Source organism: Petromyzon marinus, chromosome 10, assembly GCF_048934315.1.
Source record: "Petromyzon marinus isolate PM22_M1 ecotype Great Lakes invasive population chromosome 10, UKy_Petmar_22M1.pri1.0, whole genome shotgun sequence".
NCBI lineage: Eukaryota > Metazoa > Chordata > Hyperoartia > Petromyzontiformes > Petromyzontidae > Petromyzon > Petromyzon marinus.
In genome coordinates this window covers 3,228,412-3,253,648 of record NC_133676.1, presented here as the reverse complement: position 1 = coordinate 3,253,648, position 25,237 = coordinate 3,228,412, and the positions used below count along the sequence as shown (strand labels likewise).

The window sequence follows — 25,237 nt, the reverse complement described above, 5'->3', positions numbered from 1 at the left end:
TATGGTATCGATTATATTCCAATAATGCATGGATACACTATTTATAAATAACGTGATCTAACCCAAAAACCTTTATTATGAATAATATTGGTCGCAAAAGCCTACGTGTTAAACTGACTAACCTCAATGGGGAGGATACCTTTCTTAAAACCAGAAAGTTGGAGAAGCTTCGCATTAAGCGAATTAAATTGATATCTTCACTGGCATTCCTCAAAAGGTGTAGAGATTCAAAGGTAATACCAAACGCAGTTAAAATAACACATCACATAAAGGCTGCTAAAGCTAAACAAATACTACATAGAGCTAGCGAATGATTATTAATAGAGAGAATACAGCACAACAGGAGTGAATTATCTTACATTTCGGAATTGCTAAAGCAGTTACACTTAGATATAAGCAATAGTGTATCCATGCATTATTGGAATATAATCGATACCATAATACAACAATCGGCTGATAATGTGTTTAATCTAACAAAAAACTAACCAAATGAATACATTTTCTAGATGTCATAATAAACAAATCCCTACTAAAAATGAACAAGTAAAAAACAAAACCGTAATGAACTTGACTAATACTGTTTTAACCAGTGACATGATCACTGTCCTTTCTAAAGGCCTTAACTTTGCCGTTACCCCACGCACAATAAGAGAGCTCCGTGTAAATAAAGATATCCAAATCTTGGCAGCTGATAAAGGCCGCACTACTGTAGTGATGTCACAAGCCGATTATTATAATAAAATTAGAAATTTACTAGAGGAAAGTACCTACATTAAAATTAAATGAGATCCAACTAATACTTTAGAACGTAAGACTACTGCAATAATTGCAAATTCATTAATCCCTAAGAATGAGCAATACCAAATTAAGCCAAGGGCCTCAAAACCACCTAGACTGTATGGGCTACCAAAGATTAATCAAATCGGCATCCCATTACGACCCATAGTCAGTCCAATTGGCTCTGCCACATAATATATAACTAAACAAATACAGCCCTACATCAGTAGGACATCTTCATTCATAAGAAATTCAAAACATCTTGTGATTGTGATTAAAGATATTAAACTTAATCCTAATGATATTCTGGTAAGTTTTGATGTGATTTCTCTATTCACTAAGGTTCCAGTGAACGAATCTCTTAAATTACTTGATACACTAGTAAAGAATACAGGTTTACCAAAAGATATTCCGAAACTTGCTGACCATTGTTTCAATAACACTTACTTCTTATAAAGGAGGGGATTTCTTTAAACAAAAGGAAGGAGCAGCAATGGGCTCTCCTTTATGCCCTGCTATAGCAAATCTGTACATGGAAAACTTTGAAATAAGAGCACTTGCCTCAAGCACATTTTAACCATCTTTTTGGTTTAGATATGTGGATGACACTTTGGTTGTCTGGCCACATGGTAAAGATACACTTAATGATTTTCTAAATCATCTCAATGCACAAAACCTGGCCATCCAGTTCACCATGGAAATGGAGGTGAATAACACACTCCCGTTCCTAGATATTTTGCTTGGACATGGCCTAAAGGGTAAAATAACACACAGCGTTTACAGAAAGCAAATGCACACTGATGCCTATCTGAATGCAGATTCGCATCATCCAGCTCAGAAATCCTCTCTTATCAAGACGCTCATACATCGGGCTAAACAGTGTCAGATGGTGAAAGTCTAGTGTGAGAGATCAAACACGTTAAAGAAGCATTACGACAGAATGGCTACAATCAAATTAACAGAGCACTGAATGCCAAATCACGATCGCAAAGCAACACTACTGAAAGCGATACGATTGTTAAAACAATTAAAATTCCATATATCTCAGGAGTAACTGACAAATTAGTCTGTGTTTTTTGCAAAAACAACACATTACAGTAAGATTTGGTACAGTACACAAAATTCAAAACCTAGTATCTTGCACTAAAGACGAATTACCTAAATTATCAACAGAAGGTGTATATCGGATTAACTGTTTATGTGGCAGATGCTATATTGGACAGACGGAACGTAACATCAGCATAAGACTAAAAGAACACCAAAGAAATATAAAATTATCTCAAACACAACTGTTGGCAGTGGCAGAACATGCTTGTCAACAAGGACACTCAATTGATTTTGATAACGTGTATAAAACGAATTATTACTGGCAAAGACTAATTAGAGAATCCATTGAAATTGAGGGAAATAGAAATAACTTTAATCGCTCTGACAGCTACAGGCTTAGTGCGGCTTGGAAGCATATTATTAAGTAATACATACTACAATTCCTTATAGGGGAAACACATACTAATTAACGGATTACTAACGTAGCATATAATCACAATAACACACATGACAACTAATTACTAATCTACAACTCATTACTAATCATAACCATTACTGATTACCAATCGATTATATAATTACAATACCCCCCCTCTGCCTCAAATCACTGCACCTGAATGAGTTAAATCATGACGTCACCCTGCTGTTCTATTTAAGACCGGGAGCAAGTGAGGGCTTTACCATTCTGGCGAATTGCCCGATGATGCTGGATGTAATTACCAGCGAAACGTCGTACTCATTTTAAATTATGTTGATTCACACTTCAACACACCGGTGGGCTAAAGTAGTGAACTATTTGTCCTTTGTAAACGTGACACAATTTTTACTGTTTGGCTGTGTCGGATGGTGGAAGGTTACGACACATTTATAAATAACGCGATCTAACCCAAAAACCTTTATTATGATTTATTACCATGTCTGTTTACTCGTTATAAATTGCCTTTTTTAGGTTAGATTTAATGACAGGGATTAACCAATGTTTTATGACAGTTATCCTAAGTAACACGATTTTTCTAACCCGACTACTAAGTGCTACTATTAAATTGTTATATACAAAATGCCTATTATTCCCCACTATCTTTGCTTTAGCGACCACGTCTTTACGTGACTGCATGACGCTTATGCACACGTTTTCTCTTTGAAAATAGGTACATTTCTAAATATCACTGTCCTGCTCACAAAAAAACAGGTTCGAGGGGAAGAAGAGCCTTATTGTGTACTCTTGAGGCATAACCAGCCAAGTAATATCACTTGCTGCGCAGGAGCAAACCAATAAATATACTCATTGCTATTCCGTCTTCATTCTATCATATTTACACTTGCCCCCTCAGTACGGGGATTGAGCAGTGACGTTACGTCAATGACGCTTGATTGGTGCGCATCTGCTCATAGTTACAGGGTAGGTTCAAGTCATTTTGTATTAGTTGCCTTTCATTTATTTGCTGCCCTTGCGGCAAATGTTTGCACCAAAATGGCAGAACACCCTCGTACTCACTCCTAATTACTTACTCAATATTCATGCGTGCATTTCCCTTCTCCGTTGCTTCTTTCGCTCAAGTCACGTACATTATTTACAAACTTATTTAGTCTATATTAAAGTTACAGCGTGCGTGTGAGTCCATATATGTGTGTGCGTTGTGTCTGTGCGAGTCCGTGTGTGTGTGCGTCAATGTTGTGTGTGTGACAGTCGCTGTGTTTGTTTCTGTATGTCCATGTGTGTGTGTGTGTGGTGTCTGTTTAAGTCAATGTGTGTGTATCAGTCGATGTGTGTGTGTGTGTAAGTCCATAGGTGTGTGCATAGTTCCATGTGTGTGTGAGTCTATGTATGTATGTGTTTAAGTCGATGTGTTTGTGTGTGTTAGTCAATGTGTGTGTGTGTGGGTCCATATGTGTCAGTTGACGTGTGTGTATGTCGAAATGTGTGTCTGCGTGAGTCCATGTCCGTTTGTAAGTCGACGTGTGTGTGTGTAAATCGACGTGTTTGTGTGGGTCCATGTGTGTCAGTCCATGTGTGTGTTTGTGTAAGTCCATATGTGTGTGGAGGTCGATGTGTGTGTGACTCTATGTATGTGTGTGTTTAAGTCCGTGTGTGTGTAAGTCGATGTTTGTGTGTGTACATCAAGGTGTGTGTGTGTGGGTCAATGTATGTGTGTGTGTAAGTTGATGTGTGTGTGTGTGCAAGTCGATGCGTGTGTGTAAGTCGATGTGTATGTGTGAGTCCATGTGCGTGTATGTTCGTCCATATATGTGTGTGTGTTAGTCCATATGTGTGTGTCCATATGTGTGTGTAGTTCCATGTGTGTGAGAGTTTCTGTGTGTCTGTACGTCGATATGTGCGTGTGTCAATGGATGTGTGTATGTGTGTGTGCAAGTCGATGTATGTGTGTATGGGTCGATGTCTGTGTGTGTGTGTGAGTCCGTGTGTGTGTGCGTCGATGTTTGTGTGTGTACATCAATGTGTGTGTGTCGCTGTGTGTGTAAGTTGGTGTGTGTAAGTTGGTGTGCGTGTGTGCAAGTCGATGTGTATGTGTGTGAGTTGATGTGTGTGTGTGTGTGTAAGTCGGTGTGTAAGTCCATGTGCGTGTGAATCAATTTGTGTAAGTCGATGTGTGTGTGTGCATTTGTGTGTACGTCCATGTGTGTGTGCGTGTCCATATGTGCATGTAGTTCCGTGTGTGTGTGAGTCTATGTGTGTGTGTGAGTCAATGTGTGTGTGTGCGCGCATCGATATGTGAGTGTGTAAGTCAATGTGTGTGCGAGTCGATAAGTCAATGTGGCTGTGTACGTCCAAGTGTGTGTGTGTGTGTAAGTCGGTGTGTGAGTCAATATGTGTGTGTGTTAGTCGATATGTCTGCGTGTGTAAGTCCATATGTGTGTGTGTAGGTCGATGTGTGTGTGAGTCTGTGTATGTGTGTGCGAGTTGATGTGTGTGTGTGTGTAAGTCGTAGGGAGCGGTAGTGTAGCGGTTAGCGCGCTGCGCGATGAACCTGGCGACCCGGGTTCGATTCCCGCTCATGGCCAACACCAGTGACGATTATCTGAACCGGTCTCGGGCCTCCCCTAGGTCGACTCAGCCTCAAATGAGTACCTGGTGCAATGTGTAAACATCGTCACTATGGAGACAAAGGCGGCCGGGCGTGGTGTTGCCCACCCACCCCCTTGTGTGCCGTGCCGGCCTTCATCGATGCTCGCTAACAGCACTTGCCCCTACAGTCTGTTAAGGCTAAATGGGGGATCTTTGTCTGTAAATGGATGTGTATGTGTGGGTCCATGTGTGTGTGTCTTAGTCGATATGTGTGTGTGTAGGTCAATGTGTGTGTGTGTAGGTCGATGTGTGTATAACTCCATGTGTTTGTGTGTGTAAGTAGATGTCTGTGTGTTTAAGTCCATATGTGCATGTCTGTGGGTCGATGTCTGTGTGTGTGTAAGTCGATGTGTGTGTATCTGTTTCGCCCGGGCAACGCCGGGTACTTCCCACTAGTTTCACCATAAACAGGAGCCCCAAGCTCGAGTGAAGTCCCTTATCCAGTCTCTTGGCCTTATCTCATTGCCCTAGCCATGGCACTGAGCAATATCAGCTCGGGTTGTGTTTATTCAGTAAGCTGAGTGTCTGATAATTAGATGTGTAACTGAGTAATGATTACATTGAGTGTATGGTGCTTTCTTGTTGCGCCTGACACAGAGTTACAAAAATCTCTTCTTGAATTGCGGCACCAAATTATGGAACTTCATCAAACCGTGGAGGCAAATACCTACTTTAATCACCCAGGAATGTCTGTCCTTAACGCTCGTGATGTCACTCCACATCGATCAGCCCTCCTCATTAATAATCATGATAAGGTGACGTCCTCCAAATGGACACCTCCTCCATTCATAATAATTAGTGGGTGACGTCACTCCACATGGGGGGCCGATTTGCCTCCTCCCCCCTCCTCGGCGTCAACTTACAACCCTCACTACAAAGGCAGAACTCTCACGTCACGCGAACTCCGTAACGCTGTTGAGACATCAAAGTAAAAAGGACGTCATTATGAACAAGGGATTATAACCTTAAAATTAAATAGGTCTGTGTCACCGCGGCCTTACAAATTGCACACGCATTAATGCAAAAATATCACGTCGCGGTCTGCTTTTCGCTTACAAGTTTCAGATTTACTGCGATACACCCGTCCTTGGACGGACAAAAGGCTAGTTGCTATATGTCTGTAGTGTTCGACTTTACGCGGACAACTTCTGTCTTTCTTCGAACACCGTTTTATTTACAACATTCAGCATGTCCTCCACACTCCACAGTATCCTGGTCACCACGGCTCGCTCACCGTGCTCCGCTCGTCTCGCTCACTACCTTTGTCTCCCCACTATCACTTCACTTGCTTCGCACTCAGCGACTCCCCGTTCAGCAACTCCGCACACAGCGTCTTCAGCTCCGCTATCGCTACACTCTCTCCACTGCTGGCTATTCTCCTCAGCTCCACCGCACACAGCGTCTTCGCACACAGCGACTGTTCGGAATCACAGTACCCTGGTGTCTACAAACTAAGTTGCCTCTGTGGTAGTAGTTACATTGGAGAAACCAAACGCCATGTCTCGGACCGCATTCGTGAACACAAAGCAGACCTTAAACACGGTAGGACCAACACCTCGGCCGTGGCAGATCATTGTTATAATTCAGTAGGCTCACATGACATTGACTTTTCCAAGACAGAGGTTCTTTGTAAACCATCTGGCTACCATGAGAGATTCGTTCATGAGGCTATCCACATGTACAAGCACAGAGACAATTTCAACCGAAAAGATGGATTCTGGCTTAGCAATCATTGGAAAGATTTGATTAACCATTTCAGGTCTTAATTGATTGTTCACACTTACAGTGGCTTTCAGACAGCATACATTAATTTTTCGTCTCCCCCCTCCTCTTTTCAGAACATAGATGGGACTAGTCCTTCTAAATAAATTGCCAAATCGCTGCGCGTGGCGCTGACGTTTTTTATAAATAAATAAACCGTTTAAAAATAAATAAATTAATGCGAACCGAAACACCTGATGACGAACGTTTGTGTTATGGTCGAAACGTCGTGATAATTTTTATTGTTTTATATATAGTGCATTATTTTATTATTTCCCTTCAACGTGACTTTACCGAAAGAGCTAAGAATATGAATTACTGCAGTCACGAAAGCTTTAAATCAAAATTTAATGAGCTTACCACTTACATTAACTCACGGCACGATGGTGACTATGACGCAGTAGAAGTCACACGTTGATTATTAAGAACAGAAATTTGCTTGGGCAGTGCCAGGTGAGGGAGGGAATGCAGCCGAGACAGCGTCGACAGTGGAAATGGAACAATGATGTCATGGCCAGGCTGCAACCCGGACTGCTACATCGCAGAACCGCGTGAAGTTGCAACTGCTTCGCCAACCCTTCCAGAAGTGGATCGACCGCGGCCGACGATGACGGATGGTATTCACACACGCACGTGTGCGCACCCGTGCGTCCGGTTCCTCGTCAGGTGTCGCGGCTGCTGATCTTGGCGGGCGCGGACGTGGAGAGCGGCACGGAGGCGCTGTCGGGCGCGCCGCTGCTGTGCGTGCACGCTCACCTGGGCCACGGCGACGCTGTCTCCCTGCTGCTGGATGCTGGCGCGTGCCCCGACAGCACGGGCGCCAGCGGCGTGGCGGCGCTCAGCCACGCCGCCGCCGCGGGCCACACAGACGTTGTCGCCAGGCTCTGCCACGGGGATGCCCAGGTGTGCCCCCCTCCGCTCACTCGCGGCGCATTTCCGCGTCGGGGGTGGCATCAATCCTTCGATTAGTGTCGCCGCTTCAAGTCACGAGACCGCTTGGGGACCAAATCACGGGGAATGAGCTCAATCTCGCCAGCTCTCAGAAGCTGAGCGGAGTTGAGCCGAGTTAGTGCCTGGATGGATGAACGCATGCGTACAACGGGTGTTATAGGCTGCCTTCACCAACTTTGCGAGGATTGGTGTGAACTGTGGTCAAATAATCCCCACGGCTCGCACGGCAAATAGGAAGCCTTCATCCAGCAGTCGATTGACAAAAGGGCTGTAAAGCTACGGGCATAATAGTCCCTTATGACATAACATAACAAGTGGCTTGAAAAGAGGTTCACAGTCATGTTTTAAGGCATCGTTAATAATGAGTGTGTTGCAAAAATAAATCCACAAATTTCTGTTTTAAAGTATTCCTATGTCTGTACGGGAACATAAATTCGCACCAACATCTCTACACATGTTACCTGGCAAAGCTCCCGTCCTTTGACACGTGTTGGCGCCGCAGGTGCCGCGCATTGACCGGGAGGGCCGCTGTGCCCTGGTGCACGCCGCACTGCAGGGCCACTTGGCCACCGTGGAATTTGTGGCCACCATGGACTGGAGCCAGCAAGATGAGCCAGATCAGCCGGGTCAGCAGGGTCAGCCAGGTCAGATCAGCAAGAGGCAGGCGGCCCAGCAGGCGCTCACCGCCGCTGCCAGCATGGGCCACGCGGAGGTGAGCAAGTGTTCCCGCTATTGGGGCTAACCGATCGTCCTTGCCCAAGCACGCCCCCACTCCCCACCCACCCCCTCCCCAAACGCACGCTTCTGCAGGATGTACAAATGGAACCCATCTGGCATCCCCTGGTGCTGACGAATGGCTTTCTGAGCTCAAAATACAATTATAAACTCACCCGTTGCTTTTCGAATGCCAGCAACACGCACACGGCAGTTTTTAGGCCCGCCTGATGGCTGGGCAAGCATAGCAGATGGCTCTAAAATTACTTTGTGCGGAATATTTAGGTGCCATGGTGCAATGATTAGTGATCCAGAGGTCACCGGTTTGATTCCTTCTTCCCGTGCGGTATTTGAGACTATATTTCTAAAATCGCCCTACCGCCACCCACCCAGCAGTGTGACCCGTACACCGCAGTCGATCGGCAGGTCATGTGCAGGTGGAGTATAGTGTGGGTACGCCCACCTCTTCATACACGTCTGCTCAACTTGGAAGAGTAGACCAAATACCCTCTGGAGTGGAGGCCCTTCCGCTAGCAGTGGCGTGCGCAAAATATTTCAGTGCTGCACGTTTACATTGTATGTACGCATTAAAAAGGCTGCACATTAGTGTTTAACACTGCCGTATAGCAGAACCCTACTCAGTTTAACACGTAGACTTTCGTGACCAATATTATTAATAATAAACGTTTTTAGGTTAGATCGCGTTATTTATTAACGTGTCTTAACCCTCCACTACCCGACACGGCCAATCAGCAAAAAAGTGTCACGTTGACAAAAGACAAATAGTAATAGGTTTTTACCCTTTTATCTGGCACCAAAACTGACACCTTTATACAAGGGATCATGTTTGGTATAACCACAACACAAGCAGTCAAAATGCAAACAAAAAGAGACAACTCTGTCCTTGAAATTAATTGGTCCACAACCTAGACGGCTTTTCTTAGAGTCAAGTCTCCACTGGTGTTTGACCACATGACGCCAAAAGGCATGCCTTGCAAACATGATCCCTTGTATAAAGGTGTCAGTTTTGGTGCCAGATAAAAGGGTAAAAACCTATTACTATATCTTGCTACTGGCAAAGGAGGTCTCATAATGTAAAAGACAAATACTACTTTAGCCCACCGGTGTTATTAAGAGTGAATCCACAACATTTACAGTTTTTGAATACGACGTTTAGCTGGTAATTACATCCAGCATCATCGGGCAATTCGCCATAAGTCTGTAAATGTTGTGGATTCACTCTTCAACACACCGGTGGGCTAAAGTCGTGAACTATTTGTCTTTTGTCAACGTGACACTTTTTTGCTGATTGGCCGTGTCGGGTGGTGGAGGGTTATGACACATTTATAAATAACGCGATCTAACCCAAACACGTTTATTATGAGCACCTTATTCGTAAGGCTGATATTTTGGACAAAGGCCCTTCAGAGCATTGTCTGAAATATCAGCCGAATGTACATATTTCAATCGTTAGGCAGTATTAACAATAAATCGGATTCATTTTTTGTTCATGTTTAAGCACCACTGTTGGTGTATTCCCTTATTGCTTTGTTACAGAATATGTATATGTGTATTCACACCCATCTCCCACACTGGATTCATGATTTATGTTGCCTAGGGAACATGTAAACTGCCTTCTTGTGGACGTGTGCACTTATGCACAAAGGCAAAGATCCCCCGTATAGCCTTAACAGATTGTTGGAGCAAGTCCCGTTAGCAAGCACCTATGAAGGTCGGCACGGCACACTAGGGAGTGGGTTCCCAGCACCACGCCCAGCCGCCTTTGTTTGCACATCGTGCCAGGCGCTCATTTGAGGCTGAGTCGACTTACCAGTACCCATTCAGATAATCGTCACTCGTGTTGGCCTTGAGGGAGAAAGAATTCGATGTAACCAGGTTCGGAGCACAGCGCACTAACCGTTGCACGACTGCTCCCCACACTTACGTACACACACACACGCACCTCTTTCTCTCTCGCCATGTTGGGACAAGTGTAGAAGAGTGGAAACCGCACGCATGTTTCATTTCAATGGGTTTTCCCATGACACACGTGCACAGTTGTCGGAAATGCTGCGCCCACTTTATATCCACAGGCAGTAAAAAAAACACACGTGGAACAGCAAGCAAAAACATGAGGCAGGATACTTTTCAAATAATCCACTTACAGAGCATAAACCGAGTGTTTTTCCCTTTCAGAGAGCAGCAGGTGAATAAACGTTCCTTGTGCCCTCCAACCAGGTCGTGGAATACCTACTAAGTCTTCCATCACTGTCAAGCGAGCACGAAGAGGAGGAGGAAGAGGCTGGGGAAGGGAGCCGTGTACAGATCGATGCCTTTGACACCCTGTGGGGAGAAACAGGTGGGATTTTTATTGATCCCAGTCATGGCTCCTCCCAAAGCACCACTGTTCCATGGGACTGACTGTGCTGTTAAGTTCATTCTCGATGTTTTCAAACCCTTGCACTAAGAAGTGTGGCATCTTTTTTTCTCTTTTGCCATCCCCTGTACATAAGCATTTATGTTTTGCGTTTTACTGCAGGGTAATTAAGCGAAATCCAGTTACAAAGTACTGCGAATCGCCGAGTGCATACACGTTCATGGGAGCTCATTTGCCCCTGTTGCTGCACTTTTGACGGTCATGTGCTACAACAGAGAGAACAATGAACTTTGTGCAACATCTGAGCCTGGCAAGTTGCCAAACCCACAGACAATCGAAGTGGGACTGCCCAATTAGCGCTTAAGCTACACAGTGAGGGTTGGGGGGGGACTCGTTAGACGAATAGCTTCTGTGATTAGGCCGGTTGCATCCACTGCTTGTACCCCATGATTTATGAGAGACTCAATCTGCACCTACCGCTGGTTTAGGTGTTGGCAGTGGAGCGAGCCATTTCTGTATTGTGAACAAATGGAAATGGTTGCGCTGCCTGACAAAGTCACCTTGAATTTGGAGGGCTTATAATAATCAATATTTTGTGGTGGTGGTGGTGGTGGTACGTGCAAATGCTTGTGAGGAGGCAGAACGTGGGGGCCGACTTGACGGGTACAAATTGCAGGCACTCAGTGGATGGGTGGACTGTAATGGGATTTCATAACTCAGGGCGGTGGCAGGAAGATGGTTGGTGTGCGGGTTCCCTCAGGGGCGGCCTGCAGCATCAGGCAGCTCTGCCTCTCTCCTTTATAGCTTGGGTCTGCGTGACCTCATTTGACGTCCCGTGGCACAGCCACCGCGTGTAACATCGGAATGTAAATGTTGCGTTTTATTGAAGTCGCCACTTCACTTTTGTCCAGATGCATATATCTCTTCTCTCGAAATGCTTGTGCTGAGAAATGTCTACAAAAAATGATTATCGTTTACAATTTTCCATTTCACCCTTTTGCTGCTTGCCTGCTGTATTTTGAACCCTGCCTGCAAGCTCCGAAGAAATATTTAAAGTCTTGTAGATCATTTCGATCCCGTGTCTGCCCTCATTCTGCCAAGCCTTACATATTGTTATCGTGCATGGTAAAGTTTGACTAAGGTTATCCATAAACAACTTTGTGACGCCCGTGGGGAAGTGATGGAGGGCTGCAGTGCATTGCAATGGCGTGTGATGTCGCCCCCCCACTGGGTTACGACCATAGCGCTGACGGCTGCAGCGGGCCGCGGGCGGCTCTCGGTGTGCGAGCTGCTGCTGGAGCGAGGGGCGTTGCTCTCCCAGGCCGGTCGGCGAGGGGTCACGCCGCTCATCAGCGCCGCCCGGCAGGGCCACTGGCAGGTGATGAGTGCCTGTCTCCCCTCTTGCTACCTCCCGCTCCCGGCGTGGGTGGCAGCATGTGCTCAAAGGACACCGAGAAAACTAGTGACTTCATGGCAAGCGCGTGATTCCTGGTGGCAAGCCTAGGCTTACGGTGTCCAGCTTTGTGTGAACAACGTTAATCATTTACCTTCAAGCTCGCATAAATAATGCTCATTAGGGGTAGGTCAAGGTTGGACCTCGCTCACGTGAAGTTTGAAACGATGAATCGATTCTTCAATCAAACTTAATTATGTTCATGATGCAAGGCATAGAATCATGCATGTGAGAAATTGGTTTCATCTTTACGGTACATGTGACCATACAATAGGGTCACTTGACCCCGTGCAAACGAAAGAGACGCAAACTAAATTTACAATATAAAAAGAAAAATAATATATTTGATTTGTGTCGTTACGCTGAACGTTACAGTTCATCAAATTATGAGAGGGGTGAAATTATTTCATGCTAACCAATCATATGTGAAAACGATTAACCCCATGTATGCACTCGAATATGAACGGCACATTTTTTTGTTTGCATTCTGACCACAAGTATTGTGGTTAATGCAGACGTGATTCCTTGTAAAAGGTTTCAGTTTGGTCTATTAACATCTTAACACCTGTTTTGTTGCCAGAAAAAAGGGAAAACCTATTCTCATGAACAGCACATGTTAAGGTAATAGCTGTTTTATCCAAGATAGCGTTCAATCTGTTATCGCAAACTTGTTACTAAATGTCCTCGGTACCCCTTGTTTCCTTCCAAGACTACCCAAAAAGGACTTTGCCCTCACTCCTTGTACTCTGGTTCCGAACTAAGACTTTGGTCCCACTGAGAGTATGCATCGCCGGATTCTGGAGGACTAACGCGCGACACAGAACCTGTCCGCCTGCGCCATGTGCCGCGCACGCAGGTGGTGCTGCTCCTCCTGCGGCGCGGGGCAGAACCAGACGCGCCGGAGAGGCGAGGCCGGACGGCGCTCATGGCGGCCGCTTGCGAGGGCCACACCAACACCGTGGACGTGCTCCTGTCCAGGGGTCCGCTGCTCAACGTCGCGTCGCCCCCGTTCGCGCGACACACCGCGCATTGGGCATTCGCCTAGCTCTGATGCCGAATAAGCGTCACGCGGCCGCTTTTCCAAGCAGTGGAGACTGCTGTGTATTTGTTGTCGAGTGACCGAATAAGGATTTTTGCCGACGTGGCACTTGCTTAAACACCTCCACAACTCGCCACCTTACATCACATCTCATCTCAACCTTTGGCAGTTGTCCCTGTGTGGCACAAGGTGAACACTTTACTAGCCTTCAAAATAAGAATGAATGAATTAAGTAGGGGGTGATTCTGCTCTGGTTTTCCCAATGAAGCAACTTTAAAGTGCTTTGTCTAATGTATGATACCAGCACACATGACTTACTCTGTTTGGTAAAATTACATCACAGCATTTTTAATGTCCACTTTCATTAAGATGTGTAGTATTAACGGTGAACACACCCGTATTATTAACCAGGGTGGACTGCTGGGCTCAAACCGCAAAGCTCTGCGTCAAGTGGCAACCGCGCTCCCACTCGTCCACGTCACTGCCCCACGTTTCAATGACAGTTCTGTGCCCTGTGCAATAAATGCCGATTGTCTTCGACGTTTTATTTTGTGGCAGGTGCAAATGTGTCTGTGGCGGACCACGAGGGGCTCAGTGCCCTGAGCTGGGCCTGCCTGAAGGGCCGCCTGGCCGTGGTGCAGACGCTGCTGGCGCACGGCGCTCCGGTGAACCACGCCGACCGGAGTGGCCGCACACCTCTGGGCCTGGCTGCCTTCCACGGCGACGCCGAAGTGGTCAGCAGGATGCCATTTTGTTTACCAGTTTTAACGTGAATATACACGGAAGCATACTTACCTTCATAATTGAGGAAACGGAACTGAAACCATCGTCCAAAACTACATCACCGAGGTTGGTTGATCTGGGTTAAATGTTTCCTGAGAACGGCCGTTTCACTCTCTCGGTGATTGGCTGCGAGGATGTTTCTGGCCCATCTTTTTGGAGTGCTTTGTAAATGCAAAATGTATTCCACCAGGTGCAGTTCCTGCTGGAGCATGGAGCCAATATGGAGCATGTGGACGAGAGTGGCATGCGACCGCTGGACCGCGCAATCGGCTGCCGGAACACGGCCGTGGTGCTTGCTCTGCTCAAGAAGGGTGCAAACCTAGGTAGGTGCCTGTGCACATAGGCTTATCATTCATAGCAAATAGTAAACGCATCATACTGACGTTTGGGCCGGCCATAGGTCTCGTTGATGTGCCTTGTGGTCTAAGGTTCACTCAGTGCTGGATTAAGCTAGTGTCGGGCCTGTAGGATATGTTATAAAGGGGCCCTAATTTTTTTAAAAAACACGCAAATATAAAAAACATTTTTTAGTTGCATAGTAAAGTAATTGTATTTTTTCATTTGCTATACAGCCAGATAATACGACAAATCTCTAACTTTAAACACCCAGTCATTCATAAAAGTTGAAGGCAGTATAGTACTAAAGTAATAGAGCAAGTGCAGAATCTCTGAACCGGAATTGATAGCTTGAAAGCGTTTAGTGTGGGGCCCTTGAAAGTGCGGGCCCTGTAGCATATGTAGCTACTTTTGCTCCTAGGATAATCCGGCACTGGGTTCACTCAAATGTACTTTCCAGTGCCCTCATGATGCCATACAGGCTCGGTTACACATCGGACAGTGTGGACTGCAAACGTCATGGCAACCAAAGGTTTGTCCACAAACAATACGGTGGGGGGAGTCGTGAAATGGTGATAGTTCACTGCACTATGAACCACGAGACCTGCGTTCTATTTCTGGGCAGTTGTGATTGAAAGGTGAAACGGTCCTGGACGGCCCTCACTTAACCGACCTACACTGACGAGCGTGCTGAAGACCAATTAAACAAACTCCATGGCCGACGTGGCCTGGGGAGGCCCTCATCCAGCAGTGGATTGACAAAAAGGCTATATGATCTCCAGGTCCTATAACATTTCATTTCCACAGTGCTGTCCACTTCCTATGGAGCCCATAGGTCATTTGAAGTGATCTCAAACGTAGCTCTCTATACTCCACTTCTGTGGGCCATTCTCTGACACAACGGGTTGCACTGCTCTGCGAAAGATCCAAATGGATTCATCTCAAGATGCTCTACATTGATGGCGCAATTCAGATAAAATAGCCTAAATTTCAAAATTTTATTTATTGATTCTCTTTGGCAATGCTTTTGAGAAGAGGGAAGTGACACTGGCATTCAACGTCTCGCTTCCGGCACGTAGGCCCCGCCTCCTGGGCCATGGCGACGTCGAAGCCGGACATCACGGTGCTGCTGCTCAACCGCGTGATCGAGGAGGGGAACGAACTTTACAAGGTGGGGTACAGTCAAGAGGTCTGCCCGCCGACTGGCACGGCAGCGGGCGCTGCGCCACACACTCCAGGCTGCGGCACTCCGCAATCCGTTACAGGTCTTTCATGGCGAAATCGCGCCGGGTTTGTTACATCAACAACTGTTATAATAGAGCCGTTGTTAAATGACGGCTGTGTGCCACACCTATCCTGAACTAATAGACGGCTCCACAATAAAAAGGGAGGGTGGTGGTGCTGGCTGGCCCTGTAAGGGACTGTTCATAACACAAAGATTTTTTTTTCAGCGATGAGGATGTTGTGGACTGAATGTTGTCGGATGGAGATAACGTTGTCAGATGGAGATAAAACAACCACTGTTGCAAGTAAATAAGTTTTGTGAATACCATTAACGTAAGAAAAAAAACACAGCTTTAAAATCAACGAATTAATTGAAACAAAAAACAACGTCGGGATATCAACAGCAGTGCCTACTAATAAGAGAAATCAGCTGGTGGGTGAAGAGGCATTATCTTCTGTACTCGTACTCTTTGGTTATTTCGGCAAAGTCACGTAGGTATAAAAATAATAGATCACGACGTTTCGATCACAACACAAGCAACCGTCATCAGGTGTGAAACAAACACAGCAGGAGGACTGCTGCATTATCTTCTGTTTCATTAGTGCAGCTACTCATACAGTGAGGGAAAAAAGTATTTGATCCCCTGCTGGTTTTGTACGTTTGCCCACTGACAAAGAAATTATCAGTCTTTAATTTTAATGGTAGGTTTATTTGAACAGTGAGAGACAGAATAACAACAAAAAAATCCAGACAAACGCATGTCAAAAATGTTATGAATTGATTTGCATTTTAATGAGGGAAATAAGTATTTGACCCCTCAGCAAAACATGACTTAGTACTTGGTGGCAAAACCCTTGTTGGCAATCACAGAGGTCAGTTGTTTCTTGTGGTTGGCCACCAGGTTTGCACACATCTCAGGAGGGATTTTGTCCCACTCCTCTTTGCAGATCTTCTCCAAGTCATTAAGGTTTCGAGTCTGACGTTTGGCAACTCGAACCTTCAGCTCCCTCCACAGATTTTCTATGGGATTAAGGTCTGGAGACTGGCTAGGCCACTCCAGGACCTTAATGTGCTTCTTCTTGAGCCACTCCTTTGTTGCCTTGGCCGTGTGTTTTGGGTCATTGTCATGCTGGAATACCCATACACGACCCATTTTCAATGCCCTGGCTGAGGGAAGGAGGTTCTCACCCAAGGTTTGACGGTACATGGCCCCGTCCATCGTCCCTTTGATGCGGTGAAGTTGTCCTGTCCCCTTAGCAGAAAAACACCCCCAAAGCATAATGTTTCCACCTCCATGTTTGACGGTGGGGATGGTGTTCTTGGGGTCATAGGCAGCATTCCTCCTCCAAACACGGCGAGTTGAGTTGATGCCATAGAGCTCCATTTTGGTCTCATATGACCACAACACTTTCACCCAGTTGTCCTCTGAATCATTCAGATGTTCATTAGCAAACTTCAGACGGGCATGTATATCTGCTTTCTTGAGCAGGGGGACCATGCGGGCGCTGCAGGATTTCAGTTCTTCACGGCGTAGTGTGTTACCAATTATTTTCTTGGTGACTATGGTCCCAGCTGCCTTGAGATCATTGACAAGATCCTCCCGTGTAGTTGTGGACTGATACCTCACCGTTGTCATGACCATTGCAACTCCACGAGGTGAGATCTTGCATGGAGCCCCAGGCCGAGGGAGATTGACAGTTCTTGTGTTTCTTCCATTTGCGAATAATCGCACCAACTGTTCTTTGGTTTTTTCGGTAACGTCACGTAGAAATAATAAAATAACATAATAGTGTACGACGTTTCGATTGCAACACAAGCAATCATCATCAGGTACAGAAGAGCTAAATTTACGAGAAAGAGGAGACACATAACCGCAGATATATACAGACAGATACAACAGGGGATACAGGGAGAGAGAAACGTGGGAGCACACTAAATCAAACAGGTTTTAGCAAGATTTGGAAACCATATAACGCAACAGACGGTCGGTCAAAACACAATTAACGCAAGGTCAGGTTGATTACGTTATTTCAAAGATTGACCTTGCATTAATTGTGTTTTGACCAACCGTCTGTGTTGCGTTATATGGTTTCCAAATCTTGCTGAAACCTGTTTGATTTAGTCTGCTCCCACGTTTCTCTCTCCCTGTATCCCCTGTTGTATCTGTGTCTGTATATATATCTGCGGTTATGTGTCTCCTCTCTCTCGTAAATTTAGCTCTTCTGTACCTGATGATGATTGCTTGTGTTGCAATCGAAACGTCGTACACTATTATGTTATTTTATTATTTCTACGGGACTTTACCGAAAAAAACAAAGAATAATTCCTGCAGTCACGAAAGCTCCAAATTCAAGTATCGCACCAACTGTTGTCACTTTCTCACCAAGCTGCTTGGCAATGGTCTTGTAGCCCATTCCAGCCTTGTGTAGGTCTACAATCTTGTCCCTGACATCCTTGGAGAGCTCTTTGGTCTTGGCCATGGTGAAGAGTTTGAAATCTGATTGATTGATTGCTTCTGTGGACAGGTGTCTTTTATACAGGTAACAAGCTGAGATTACGAGCACTCCCTTTAAGAGTGTGCTCCTAATCTCAGCTCTTTACCTGTATAAAAGACACCTGGGAGCCAGAAATCTTTCTGATTGAGAGGGGGTCAAATACTTATTTCCCTCATTAAAATGCAAATCAATTTATAACATTTTTGACATGCATTTTTCTGGATTTTTGTTGTTGTTATTCTGTCTCTCACTGTTCAAATAAACCTACCATTAAAATCATAGACTGATCATTTCTTTGTAAGTGAGCAAACGTACAAAATCAGCAGGGGATCAAATACTTTTTTCCCTCACTGTACCTCTGCCAAAACTAACAAACCGTGAATAACTTTAATCCTTCTCTTTGTTACTTAATGTTATTCTAGACATGACTTGTATTGTTCATGTTGTTTGTGAATGGTGGCACAGTATAGCAATGGGTACTGCAGGAAGACTGCTCAGAATGGGATAACCACATGGATCCAGGAGGGCAACCGGTTTGTGTTATAAATTAAAACGATTCCTGAGTCCACTTCACAGGGTGGTCTTCACTTCTGGACTTTAGCAGTCTCGGTATCAATCCCAGGCATCTGAGCTTTCCCGGATTCTCTCCTTACACTCAGGCTTCCTGGGAGGCTACGGTTAATAGAGAAGTTCTCACTGCAATGGCTCACATCTAACCGGTGTGGAGGAAGTCCTTGTCGAGTCCTTCCGCCCGAGTTAGAAACTAGCCCTGGCACGCCACCGTAGTTCGTGTCTCTGGTAGCGTAGTATAACATTTGTTTGGTTGCTGGTCATCCCTCAACTTTATACTAACACACAAGACACAACCGCATCGTGAAACCCACCTTTCCTCCACGCTGTGGTTGCAACGCCGAGCGCTCTGTCATGCCGTGTTGGTGCCGGGGTGCTATGTCGATGTTTCGCTTGGGATTTCCCTGCAAACCGGGCCATGGATGTGAGCTATCATGAAATCAAAATATCGTCCCCACATTACGAACTCGTCTTGTTTGATTCGTTTCAAAATGGAGGGGATGAAAGAGCTCTCGCAGCCTTCACAGCTGCCTCGGTCGTCAAGATGTCGTTATCAAATGTTTTATCGCTGTCCTGTCTACCGGTGTCCGACGTGCTCTCATATTTTAGCTCGTGTAAAATATAATGACAAAGTTCAGTTTGACGAGCACCCCAAGATATGCCCCTAGGATGTAAGGGGCTAATTTGTGGACCTTTCTCTTTTGTGCATGCGAGCAGTCGGGGCGGATGAAGGAGGCAGCTCAGCGCTACCATTTGGCGCTGAAGAGGTTTCCCCGAGAGAGCTTTGGGGAGGAGCTGGGCACCTTTCAGGACCTGCGCGTCACCCTCTACCTCAACCTGTCTCGCTGTCGCCGCAAGCTCAATGTGAGGCCCCATCTCGTCACACCCTGCCCCGCTCGTGCTCGCCCTCTCGGCCACCGTGCGCAGAGCCACCATTCCCACCGTCCTTCTTCCTCTACTGTCACGCCTCCTAACGAACCTCATCTTGCCTGACTACAAGTTGCCATCTGCTGTGATATAAATTCTTATAATGCACATTTTTTTTTTTCCCCGCTGACCTGGCAGAGACCTGCCTGCTGAGCCAGACAAGCAACCACTGAGCCACGCGGCAGGACTGCTCACGTAATTTGTCCCATAATGAAAGAGCGATCTCTCAGAATTACTGCAGCTTAGCAGGCGTAAGTGCAGGTGTCTCCAGAGAGGTGCAAATTGTTTTCAGGCGTGGTTTCCGCACCCGAGCTGTGCGGCCGGCGAGTTTGGGGGGGGGGGGGGGTGGCGGCATGTGGTGAACACCGACGACGCTGTGCAACCCCGTGTGATGCTGCCAGGATTATGGGCTGGCGGAGGAGTTTGCTACCAAGGCCCTGGAGCTGAAGCCAAGGTCGCACGAAGCGCTGTACGCCCGGGCACGTGCCAAGCGCAGCAGCAGGTGAGGTGCCATTTATTGCGGGCATACGGTCATGGTACATGCAGAAAGCATTCCTGATTTCCACGCAGATATTTTTAATGCCGAGACAAATTTGCACTGCGTTTTTTAGAAACACCATAAGTGAGTTTACAGATTCATAAAAAAAAAGTCACGAGCCACGTTCACGATCGTTTATTTAGCGCGGGTACAAATGAGCCTGCTTTTTTACACATGAGTACGTGACCAATATTAATAACCAGGTGATAGTCCAATAGTACAAAAATCTGATTTGCAAAAGGTACATCGTGATCACATCTCGTCCACAAATATTAAAATAACAAAGGGTGTTCCGAAACGTTCTATGCTGGATCCAATTCTCTCCTTATATTTAAACAATCTTGGACTAAACTTAAATCACTCAGAATGACATCTCTTTGCTGATGACACTATAATGCTGGTATCAGGTAAATCTCCAAACGAAGTCAAACAGAATCTCTAACATGATTTGGACTTTATTCATGATCAATTGTCATCACTAAAATTTCCTCCAAATACCCCAAAAAACTGAGATCATGCTTGTTTCTTTAAACAAAAATCCAGTTTAATTCCCGTCACATATTACGGATATCAGACACAACATCATTCAACAAATGGAGTGCTTCAAATACTTGGGTTTACCGATTGATTCAAAACTTGCATTCCACCCCCATATTGATCACATCTCAAAGAAAATCAAATAAAAAATACATTTTTACATACACAAATTCAACATTGTTTTCCCATTTGTTTTCAGCTACAAATTGTTAAAGCTAACATCCTCCCACTTTTTGACTACGGTGACACTGCTTACAGATCAGCTACTAACGACACACTAAACCCGCTTTATCATTCTGCTCTTCAATTTGCACTGAATGTACCATACAGGACCCACCATTCAGACCTCGACTTAAAATCCAGTCTCACATCACTTGATGCATGAATACATCTACATTGGACCCTGTTCATCCATAAAATCCTTATTGGCAAATCTGTACTATATTTAGCTAATTCATTAACTCCATTGTCAAACCCAAGAAATCTAAAACGTCCTTCTAATTGCCTTTTAACTATCCCAAGAATAAGAATTGGAATAAGCCTTTGACATTGCAGTACCAATTTTTGGAACAACCTTGTTTGCCTCCCTTAACATAGTAAATCTGCCTTCAAAAAATATCCTGAAGCAGAATATTAACGCTGGATATAAACACATTTTCAAATGTGATTTGTAACCTTTTGATCCTTGCCCATGTATCAAGAGTTCAATTGTAATGTGCAATTTTGTTGAGGGAATGTGTGTTGTCTTGGTGTGGTCTGGGACTGTTTTTGCTGCCTTGCTTAAGCTTGCATTTAGTGTTGAAAAATCTGCAAGAATGTGTGCACTTGGACACTTTATTTAAATTGAATGACTTGTTTACTCTCTCTATTTTGCACTCCTATCGCGTTTTTGTATTGTCTGTTGTTGTAACTTGCTGGGGATCTTCAGAGCTCATCAGATTCCTGCTCAAATGAGCACTGAGGCAGTGTTCATATCCTGTTTTCCACCCAAAGCTAGTGGTGTAAATTCTCCTTTCCTATGGCAGGGGTGAGTCTATCCATAGGAGAACCACAGTTAACTTCTCCATAAAGTGGTCTATATTTTATCCACCTCACAGGGATGATGGGCTGAGTCAACCCCCAACCTGGATTTAAACTCACAACCGTCCAGTTGCGAGCCGCTCGTTCTACCGCTGAGCCACCTGATCGGGTTGCTCAGGATATACAACATGAAAATGTTTCTTCAGTGCAGTGAATAAATAACAAATTTTTTAAAAATTCCACAACGTGGAAATCGTGTTTCTTTGCCACATATAAGTCACATGTATGAGAACGATCATAGCGATGTCTCGCAGCCGTATTGCAATGCTGCCCTGCTTAAATCCTTGTCCGGTAACTGAAGAAACCACCATATTTATTTAGAAAGGAAACATGTGCCGTGTACAAACACTGTTAGGCTGCCAGTGAAAAATGTACCGAAGCCTTGTGCGGTATGTCAGGCAAAGTAAGGGTCACAGCAGTCCAGCAGAGCATGCAGATCCTTCTTGCCCCATATGTGCACATGTTTTTACAGACGTGATGAATATGCCTGTTACCCCCCACCATCCCTGGTAGCGCATCTATTAGATTGTGTGTGTCTGTGTGGTTTTGTAAGAATGTGCCTGTGTGTGTCTGTGAGAACATGTGGGGAGCGTGAGTGTTGCGGTTAGCATGCTGTGCTATCAACCCAGTGACCCGAGTTGGATTCCCACTCGTGGCCAACACCAGTGACGATTTATCTTAACTGGTCCTGGACCTCATCACTAGGTCGACTAAGCTTCAAATGAGTACCTGGTGCAGTGTGTAATAAACATCGCCACCAGGGAGACAAAGGCAGCTGGGCGTGGTGCTGACCACCCACACCCCCTTGTGTGTCGTACGAGCCTTCATAGATACTTACGAACACCGCTTGCCACAACAGTCTATAAAGGCTGTTTTGTGTGCCTGTAGGGAGCATTAGTGTTGTGGTTAGCGTGCGGCGCTATCAACCCGATGACCCAAGTTCGAGTCCCACTTGTGGCCAACACCATTGACGATTATCTGAACCGGTCCTGGGCCTCACCTAGGTGAACTCAAGTTTAAATGAGTATCTGCTGCAGTGTGTAAACATCACCACTTAGGAACCAAAGGCAGCTGAGCGTGGTGTTGGCCACACCACCGCTCTCATACACCGTGCCGGCCTTCATAGGCACTCACTGACAGAACTTACCCCAACAGCCTGTGTAGGCTCCATGGGGATCCTTGTATTTGTCTGTGTGTGTCTGTATCTATATGTGTGTGTCTGTGTCTGCATTTGCGAGCTCAGGCAGTTCCTCGCGGCGCTCGAGGACCTGCAGCACGCGGCGAGACTTTACCCCGAGAACCGCGAGGTGGCGCGCCTCCTGGCACGCGTCATGGACGAATGCCGGCAGCAGCAGCAGCACATCGCTCACCAGGAGGAGCCGGCGGAGGAGGAAGAGGAGCCGGAGGAGCAAGAAGCAGAAGACGATCAAGTGGCTGCCATGCCAAACGAAGAGGTCTGCTACCCGGGACCCCCCAGCGCAGAGCAGCGCTATGGCGAGCGACAGGGAAGGGGGGACGGCAGTTACCCGGAGCCCATGTTGCAAAGGGCCGTGTCCATCGCATACGGAGAGTTTGACTGTGAAAACGCTTCTCCCCCGACCACGCGCATTCTGCAGCGCTGCCGGTCGTTTGTGCTGCCGGACGAAGACACGCAATGGCACGGAGGTCTGCAGCAGGACATGAGGGCCAAGTGCCAAATAGGAACTGACGTGTGTGGACAGGCGGAGATCAGGCGCGGGCTGCAGACCCTCATGATGCCCCGCTCTCGACACGACTCTGGCCGCGGGGACCAAATGCTGATGTCGTCGCCAGCCCCCATGCAGTGGCTTGGGAACAGAGACAATGGGTATTCTGACATGGACATGCAGTACGAAGCGCCGGTCCCCGCCCTGCACAGGGCCGCGAGCTACCAGAGCTGCAACGTGCCCATCTGTCAGCAGAAGGTGGACCTCGCCGGCAACAGGCCCTTGCAGTCCGTAAGGTCCTGTGGAGAGTGCATCGCTGACCAATACATGGAGATGAATGTGCCACCTTCTGCTATGTTTGGCTGCAGCGATGTTCAACAGTGCATGAGCGGTGGGGCTTATGATGTACCTGACCATCAACAGAGCAGCAGTAAATCTAGATTGTGCGGTGACCTTGGAAGCAACGCATACAGCTGCCCCGTTGGCATGGGCCCTTCCGAGTTGCGACGCCTCAACACCACCCTGTGCCCTTCGTCCCTTTTGTCTGTGAATGCCGGCTTGCGCGCCTCCACGCCCTGCCTTGCCGAAGGAGGCGGCCGCTCCTACAGCTGCAACCAGCGAGATGAGTTTCGCACCTGCACCATGCTGGGCCCCCGATCGTCCAGGACAGAGGAGCGCCTCTCCATGGAATCCCCTCCGTACGGCCAGTGTGACAGCAAGGGCTATTCCAGGCCCTTCATGGGCATAGCGGACAAGAGGGTGAGGACGCAGCCGTCCATTCAGCAGCCGGTCCCCTTGTCCCAGTGCCCGCCGATGCCAACTCGTCAGCAGAGCAGGGGCTGGCTCACCTCGTCCGTGGACCTCATCGTGTCAAACCCAGCGCCCTGCACCAGTAACGATTATTACAACAACGACGACCATGGCCTGTCGTCCTCGGCAGGAATGTGGCAATCGGAGAGCGTCGCTCAGTGCGGTCGCCCGAACGGAGGGGCCTTCAGCTGGCAGGCGAGCGAGCCCGACCCGTACGCGCCGCACCTCCAGAGCAGCGGTGGCGGCGGTGGCGGCGTCGTCATACCGGGCAGACGGTTCGCGCGGGAGAGCTCGACGTGTTACGAAGACGCTTGCGGGATTTACGGCTACCAGGAGAGCGTGGGTGCAGTTGTGGAGCGGGTGGTGAGGCAACCGAGGCCGCCCTGCCGCTCCCCTCTCTTGCCAAAGCGTCCTTTTGTCGAATCCAATGTTTGAAGAAGTCCCCGGGACATTTTTTTCCCTCCCATTATTTTTTTGAACTTGGTATTGAAGCAGAGTTTGACTTTAAAAGTTTACATTTACTTCCATGCCCATCAGTATCGACTTGCGTTTACCTTAATGACCTGTTTTAAAGAATAAATCGTGTATTGTTATTTAAGACAATGGAGAATGCAACTTAAGTCAGCCATATTTGTAATATTGTAATATTTGTTGTTTCGGAGTGCGGGGATGGGTGGCGGCGGTGAGACGGAGTCGGGAACTTTATTTCTGCAGTTGAACCACTGTCAACTTAAAAGGAGTTTCATTACAATTAATGTTCATTCTTAAAAATATAAATTTATGCTTTTGTGATGCCAATGTAAAAGCATTGCTTTGTGAATTATAGAATTAGTTTTATGGACGATATCCCTCGATTGTAAAATAATGGGTGAGCTTGTTGGAGCCACATGCCGTAAGTGCTGGTGATGGGCTTTTTCCCTCTTGTTGCTGTTGTCTGCTTGTGAAAGCTGCACACTGTACTTTCAGTCTCTTGCAATGATTGTAAAAAATGTGGAAATATTAAACTCCATTTTGGTTGCAGCCATGATATGTGTAAGGGCATCTGCC

General features: G+C 46.5%; 1 protein-coding gene across 1 annotated transcript in view; it reads left to right on the top strand.

Moving 5' to 3' along the window:
• LOC116941102 (protein TANC1-like) overlaps positions 1-25,215 on the top strand; it is a 53,074-nt gene extending 27,859 nt beyond the window's left edge. Inside the window, exons 15-25 of the mRNA XM_032951738.2 lie at positions 7,337-7,573; positions 8,124-8,333; positions 10,574-10,694; positions 11,957-12,090; positions 13,022-13,145; positions 13,763-13,938; positions 14,178-14,310; positions 15,403-15,494; positions 19,331-19,477; positions 19,942-20,042; positions 22,939-25,215. Of these exons, the coding sequence (XP_032807629.1) occupies positions 7,337-7,573; positions 8,124-8,333; positions 10,574-10,694; positions 11,957-12,090; positions 13,022-13,145; positions 13,763-13,938; positions 14,178-14,310; positions 15,403-15,494; positions 19,331-19,477; positions 19,942-20,042; positions 22,939-24,625 (3,162 nt within the window). The 3' untranslated portion in view covers positions 24,626-25,215. The remainder of the gene's footprint in view (positions 1-7,336; positions 7,574-8,123; positions 8,334-10,573; positions 10,695-11,956; positions 12,091-13,021; positions 13,146-13,762; positions 13,939-14,177; positions 14,311-15,402; positions 15,495-19,330; positions 19,478-19,941; positions 20,043-22,938) is intronic.
• The last annotated feature ends 22 nt before the right edge of the window (positions 25,216-25,237 follow it).